The following is a 6,901-nucleotide window of genomic DNA, read 5'->3' as shown; positions in this document are numbered from 1 at the left end:
TGTGAGTTTGTTGTTTGCTCGTGATAGGCAATAACAAAAATTTAGAGGAATTTTACTAAGAAGAAAAGAAAAAGTAATTTCTCCTAACTTTAGATGGATGAGAAATCGGTCCAGATTGATCCGTGGCTAAATTTTAAATTTTATTTTCCTTTCTTGCCAGATGACAATTGAAGTGATGTGAATATAAAGCCTAGTAAAATTTACTTCTTCTAGCTCTAATTAATATAATGGATTTATGACAACTTTATATAAAGTACCATTCATAATTTTTTTTCCTCACTTTTTAGCATTACAAAGCTTTCAATTATGGACAATATGCATACGTAAATTGAAGAATTTTTAATATATTTCTAATGAACAAATAACTTAAATGACGTATAGCTCATTTCCTTGCCCAATCATGCACAAATAAACTAATATAACTTTATTTATCTCCACATTGATGTAAAATAAGCATGGCCAGCGAATCACCTGCAAAATCAGGCAGCACTGTTTTGGTCAAATCAATCGCTTCCAAATTTTCAACCAATAAAGAAAAATCACGTTTCTCTTGACATAATCGGGGGCTTTAGATTCCAGCCGCACACGTGTACAAAATCCAGAGTATCTGCTAAAATATTTCTCGTGCCGCCTCACGTGCTCGAGTACTGTTCCCAATTTTCCTTCCCATCTCTTTCCTAATTCTTTACGTGTTAATTTGGAAATTTCCGGTTGGACTTTGGTTCGCCAATCGACCTCGGACCGTTCGGCACTGAACCGGGTCTGATTTGGTCGGTTCGCTCAGTCTGGCTCGGAAGGAAGGGGATCAGAAACGAAAGCGGCTGGAGTTTCTTAGACAGGGAACGCGAAAGGGAGGAGCGGTCAGTGGAGGACTTGGAAAACAGACTGTGGGTCCCGGGAAGATCTCTGTTGGCTGTCTCGGATGGGATGTCAGATTTGCCATCGACCAACTGCTATCGTAAAGGTGCACGCCACGGGCGTTAACAAATAATGAATGAGGAGGAAAAAGGAAATTAAAAGACTGCTCGTGTCTCTTTCAAGTTTCAAGCCTCAACCGACGTGCTAGCTGACGACTTCGCCACGTCATCCTCCACCGGAATGCCAAGCAGTCTAGTTTTTTTTTTTTTTTAAATTTTATTTTAATTTTTATATATGAGTTCGTTCCCAAATCATATACAAGGAGATAAATTAGCCGACCGTAAAATTTGATGAGCAGTATAACTCAAAGGTACCAGCATGATTGATGAAACTATCATTATTTAGGTGCCTCTCGGAACTGGTGTTGGCCTGATCGCCCGGTTCTGGTGCTCCGGGCCACTTTGGTCCGCCACGTGGAAATCGACGTGTATATCGACGTGTATTGGATCCAGCTGTATATATACGGCCCTTGGGGTCTCCTCCTCTTGGTCTCAAGATATTTGGTGTCTGCAGTCTCAGCAATTTACTGTGAATTTCAAATCCTTTTTTTTTTCTTTTATATTTCTGTTCTTAATCTCTCTCGCTCTCGCTCTCGCTGTCACCGGGATTCGTAGGAAGAGCGGCGATTGAGTGATCTCTGGAGCGATGGCGGCAGTGGTGGCAGGGGCCGGTACCTCGGCGGCGGTACCGGAGCTATACGCGAGGGACGCGATGATCGCGTGGTTCCGGAGCGAGTTCGCTGCCGCGAATGCGATCATCGACGCGCTTTGCAGCCACCTGGCGCAGATAGGGGGTGCCGAGGAGTACGAGTCGGTGTTCGCCGCCGTACACCGTCGGCGTCTCAACTGGATCCCGGTGCTCCATATGCAGAAATTTTTCTCCATCTCCGACATCTCCGCCGAGCTTCATTCGGTGGCGGCGAATCGATCTCCGGCGAAGGATAAGTTCCATGCAGTGTTTCGGCCGGAGGAGAAGCCTAAGGCGATCGACATCCCTCCCGCGAAGGAGGAAATTGCCGCGGCGGAGGAAGCGGTGGCAGAGGGCGTTGAGATCGGCGTAAAGTATGCGGCGGCGGCGGCGGAAATACCTTCGGACGAGGCGGCCTACGGTAGCATTGAAGGTGCGGAGATCGAGGAGCAAGCGGTGGCGGCGACGGAGGTTTATTCTGGGGGAGATGCTTCGGATCACAAGGCAGTTGAAGATGGTGACGCCGACAAAGGTAACTAATTAATTTATCAAATCAATTAATCAACGGATGCCATTTCAATCATTCTCTCAAAATTTCAACACTTTTTTCCCCCGCGGCTACAGTTTTTTACATTTCTAGATCTCTTCTCCAACGAGAGTTAGCTTTGAACGAAATTCCAATTCGATAGGACGGCCCTGATAGAGTTTCTCTTCTCCCTCTGAGCATTCAGCAGTCGATTGTGTGGCCGTGGCCTCCCGGCGGTCAGATCGAGATAGACCCTGTAAGTGAAAGCGTCCACAGACATGGGGAATCGTTGATTTTCCGTCTTTCCTTCAACTTTTTAGGTAGTCAGAAGAGGAAGCCAATTAGCTCGGAAGCCGTGGAGAAGCTGCGGATCGCATTGGGGATGAACCAAAAGCAAGCGGCGCTGCCCTCGCTTGACGCGGCTCCCTGGCGTCACGTGGCGATTGTTCTCGTATGACGCGGACCACGAGGGTTACGATCCGCAATTAACGATCGGACGGTCTAAACCAGCCGATGATCCCCACGAGTCGGGTGGGAGTGGGAGGTGGGTGAGGGTACATGTGCCGCAACCCGTTTGGTGGTCAACCAGCCTACCCCCTCGGGGAAGGGGTTTGGTGGTGCTGGCCCAGTCACCTCGCCACGCCGTTGTTAGGGATCCGGCGCAACGGCGTCCACATGCCTGTGGACCGCCGGGCCCCGCCAGTGGTGGCTTTAGGTGGCGTCCGTGGAGGCGGAGCCCATCTCGATGGAAATGGCCGCCGCCTAAACATTATTTGCAATAGACCATTCTGGCGGCGACTGCAAGGAAAATTCCATTTTGCAAGCATTTAGGGCATTTGGGCTTTGAACTTTATTTCTTCACCGCTGTGCCCAACTACCATTTCAAGTTTTCTACGGCATGCGTTTTTTTGCTGTGGTTGAAGTCCTGGACCATAAATGAATCTCATGTTGAAATTTCAAAATCCTTCTGAGTTGTTGATTCAGGCATTAACTGTATATTATAATTGCACGTGTTAGGATCGCAAGAGGAGCTGGGTTCTGTGGTGGAGGTCAACGTTTGTACTGAACGTGGAGATTGCTTGGCGCCTCGCCCAGAGAGGATCAAGATCTCCAAGGGTTTTGTGGCGAAGGAAGCAGTGAAAGGGCATATGGCGAGTTCTATCTTAACATCATTGGGCACAATTTCTGTATAGAGATGCAATATAAGATGCTGTAGGAAGTAGAAGTTTTGCATTCATATAAAATTAGCAAGCTTCCCATATGATCAAGTATATTGATTATTGTGATTTTGTCAGGTCAATGTTGTAAAAGGTCTCAAGTTGTATGAGAACATTTTCTCAGAGTCAGAGCTACCAAGCCTTGTTGAATACATCAATGAGCTTCGTCTGGCAGGACGCAGAGGAGAACTACCTGGTAAAATTCTGCTCTATCGTTTATTACTTTCTAGTATCAAATCACTGCATTTCTTATTAATGAGATTGCTTTTCATTAATCAAATAGTTGATACTGCCATCATTTTTTTTGGGCAAAAATGTGTCTTCTTGTGTTTGAGATTTGTCAGTATGTCAACATAGGTTTTGTTTGGAGGCATTCTGTACTGTAGTTGATCAGGAGTTAACAAATGTGGAATAACTGCATTTGTGCATTTGTTTTCAGGAGAAACTTATATTTTCTTCAACAAGCAAATAAAGGGGAACAAGAGGGAGATCATTCAACTTGGCGTGCCATTATTCCAATCAGCTACTGAAGAGGGAGCAAGTAAAGATTACAATTCTAAAAATTGTTCCAATTCTGTTAATTTCAATTAATTTGGCATCAATATGAAAACTTGCTACTTTGGTCATTCAACAATCCAAGAATAAACTAATGATGATGTTCGCAAAAAAAGGAAAAAAAGAAAAACAATCCCTAACTGATGGACAAAGTGTTTTTTTTGTTTATGTAGGCAATATAGAATCGATTCCCTCTGCTTTGCAGACTGTAATTAATCACTTGGTTCAGTGGCGCTTAGTACCAGAAAGTAAGAAGCCTAACAGCTGCATTATCAACTTCTTTGATGAGGTAACACTTTTTTATAGAGTTAATTGGAATTATGCTTAGAGTTCTAAAGTTTGAAGTTCAAGTTTTCTCATGGGCCTCTCCAACTTTATTTTGTTTTTCTTCAGGATGAGCATTCACAACCCTACTTCAAACCTCCGCATCTCGAAAATCCCATTTCAACGCTTCTCCTCTCTGAAACTACAATGGCATTTGGGCGGTCTCTGATCAGCGATCATGAGGGAAATTATAAGGGATCTCTGACTCTTACAGTTAAGGAAGGGTATACAAACAAACTTGAATTCCATTTTGAAATTGTTTTGTTAGACACTACGAGCAACTCAATATAATACCTGCTGCATTAGTTTGTTTAGACAATTCAGTTATGAAATTCTTACATAATAATCATGCATAAAATTCTGCAGATCGCTGCTAGTTATGCGCGGGAATAGTGCGGACATGGCAAGGCATGTTGTGTGTGCATCACCAAGTAAGAGGATGACCATAACATTTGTGAAAGTTAGAACTTTCACTCTCCATTCAGATTCACCTACTGCCATCCAGTCCAACAAAGCAATGACCTTGTGGCAATCAGGAAACCCGACCTCCCCGCAAAAGGTGCCTAATGGCGGCATCATTGCCTATGGACCTCCTGCCATGATCCCTGCTACATGGGGTTTGACTCTCCGCACCCCTGTTGTTATGCTGGCACCACCACCTAGAGCAGTTGTCATGAACCCGATTAAGAAGGTTTCACGCAACGGAACGGGTGTCTTCTTGCCATGGGCAATTGGCCCAAAGAAGTACACCAAGCATCTCCCTCCACGCATTCAGAAGAGGAGGCTGCTAGCCTTGCCATCCCCTCTAGAAGCACAAGCATAGATTCTTCCGGCAGACTCAAACCGAAAAGCGTGGATTAGCTGGCCATCAGGCCTTTTTTTTAAGAATCATAGAGATGGCAATTGCAACATTAGGGTGCATGTTCTTTGTTAGTTATGTCTTGTAAGGAAGTGGATGTAGTTATGGTTGTGTCTAAATGGTGAAGAGGGGTTTCATGCCAAGGAATGTCTTTTTCTGAAGTTAGAATAGCAATGGGAAGGTGCTTAAATCTCTCCTCGTGGATCTGTTATATGCATTTCCAAGGTAGATAGATTCTTGGTCTCATATTTCTTTCTAGGTGGAATTCAAGTTTGCATTTCCTTTGTCATTTGGTATTCTTTTAATCGTTCGATCAGCCTAACTCAAAACCAGATCTTGAGGCACAAATCATGAACTCTATTGACTATTATGTTTGGAACTCGAGGACGGATGCCCCCTCGTTTCGATTTTTCACTGGCTCAATAGGAAGGCCAGCAGAGACAGCCAGAAATTTTGACCTGTATCTTTTCTACTGATCAACTAATAGCTATTTCAATATTTCACCTGATTAACTATGTCTCATATTGCATGGATAGGAAAGTCAAAGTCAAAAGAGAGAGATTGCTGCTCTGTACATTATTCTCAGAATCCAGAAGGCGGCTAAACAGATATGCTGATTGGCAGCTGATGTTCTACCGCTAAAAAGGTGACTGTTTATATCTTATGTCTTTCATAGTCTCATTTTTAGAAGTTCAAATTTTCTATCTCTAAATTTTTCTGTCCATGTGTCCTCTTGTCAATCGGACGGATTAGATTATATCTCAAGAATACATTGAACATCACGAGGATACTGTATATATCTTAAGGATACCATGATGTCTTGAGATGTAATCTGATCCGTCCGATCGGTAGGGGACACGGGGACAGAGAAATTTGGGGACAGAAGATTTGAACTACATTTTTAGATAATATAAAAGAAAATAAATTATAAAATTAATGTGAGAGGGATTTTTTTTATGTCCGATCTCTATTGTAGTAAGTTTCTCATCTTCTAATCCCATGGGGACAGCTGATGTTAAACCAGTTAGTTAACCTTTTGTTTTTCACTTTATCTAACAAGTATTCTCTAAAAAAACGTCACTTTACGATTTGCGTGCAAATTAAGCCTCTCTTACCAGGCGTTTGTCAGTCTGTTTGTTGGTTGAATCCACGGTTAGACATACCAACTCTTCTTTTCTCTCTAGAGAGTTGGAGGCATTCTGTTACTTGTTCTGAGAGTTCACTTGATGAGGCTGCTTGATAGAGAAGTTTGCATCTGCATCAGCTCATTGTATTCATCTGGATGTTAGCAACGTAACCCTCCAATCATTATTCAAAAACTTCCCAGCATATCCCCGTCAAGAGTCCCTTTGGGGATTCTAACTTTAAACCAAGCAATCATTCTTATGCAATAATGCAAGGCCAAGTTTATCTCCATCAATCATGCTCTCTTGTAACAATTTAGAACATTCTTTTAAGATAGTAAATAAATCAAATGTTCGTTAGCAATTTTGATGCTTAATTTGGTAAAAAATTTATTTATATCCCTTCAATGTGTATATATATACGATTATGATATACTGTATGATGTTACAGTACGTGACTGTGCGTGTCGCGCAGTATATCAGATTTCTTTTGTTTTTTTATATTTTTTAAATTTTGAATTAAAAAATAATTAAAAATTATTTTTTAAGATTTTATTTGTAGGGTTTAGATTTCCTAATTAGGTTATAATTTTTCAGTTAATTTTATTTTTTAAGATTTTACCTTTAGAATTCAGATTTTTCAATTGAATTATAGTATTTAGTTAAAAGAAAAATTAAAAATGAAATAAAT

At 42.1% G+C, this 6,901-nt stretch overlaps 1 protein-coding gene across 1 annotated transcript; it reads left to right on the top strand.

Moving 5' to 3' along the window:
• The first annotated feature begins 1,290 nt into the window (after positions 1–1,290).
• LOC121985988 (RNA demethylase ALKBH10B-like) lies at positions 1,291–5,375 on the top strand. Its single transcript, XM_042539739.1, has 8 exons — positions 1,291–1,446; positions 1,533–2,137; positions 3,149–3,282; positions 3,427–3,544; positions 3,788–3,889; positions 4,077–4,192; positions 4,297–4,451; positions 4,594–5,375. Exons 2-8 carry the CDS (start codon positions 1,564–1,566, stop codon positions 5,048–5,050), a joined length of 1,656 nt encoding a protein of 551 aa, XP_042395673.1. The 5' UTR covers positions 1,291–1,446; positions 1,533–1,563; the 3' UTR covers positions 5,051–5,375.
• The last annotated feature ends 1,526 nt before the right edge of the window (positions 5,376–6,901 follow it).

The sequence above is a fragment of the Zingiber officinale genome, chromosome 5B, assembly GCF_018446385.1.
Source record: "Zingiber officinale cultivar Zhangliang chromosome 5B, Zo_v1.1, whole genome shotgun sequence".
Taxonomy (NCBI): Eukaryota; Viridiplantae; Streptophyta; class Magnoliopsida; order Zingiberales; family Zingiberaceae; genus Zingiber; species Zingiber officinale.
The sequence above is the reverse complement of the archived record's forward strand: the minus strand, read 5'-3'. Positions and strand labels throughout refer to the sequence as shown.

Bases quoted from the DNA above. Each gene is read 5' to 3' on its own strand.
- LOC121985988 (XM_042539739.1), top strand. From the start codon at position 1,564: ATGGCGGCAGTGGTGGCAGGGGCCGGTACCTCGGCGGCGGTACCGGAG. The intron at 3,890-4,076 runs GTAAAGATTACA...TTGTTTATGTAG, and splicing joins AGCTACTGAAGAGGGAGCAA to GCAATATAGAATCGATTCCC. The intron at 4,193-4,296 runs GTAACACTTTTT...GTTTTTCTTCAG, and splicing joins TTATCAACTTCTTTGATGAG to GATGAGCATTCACAACCCTA.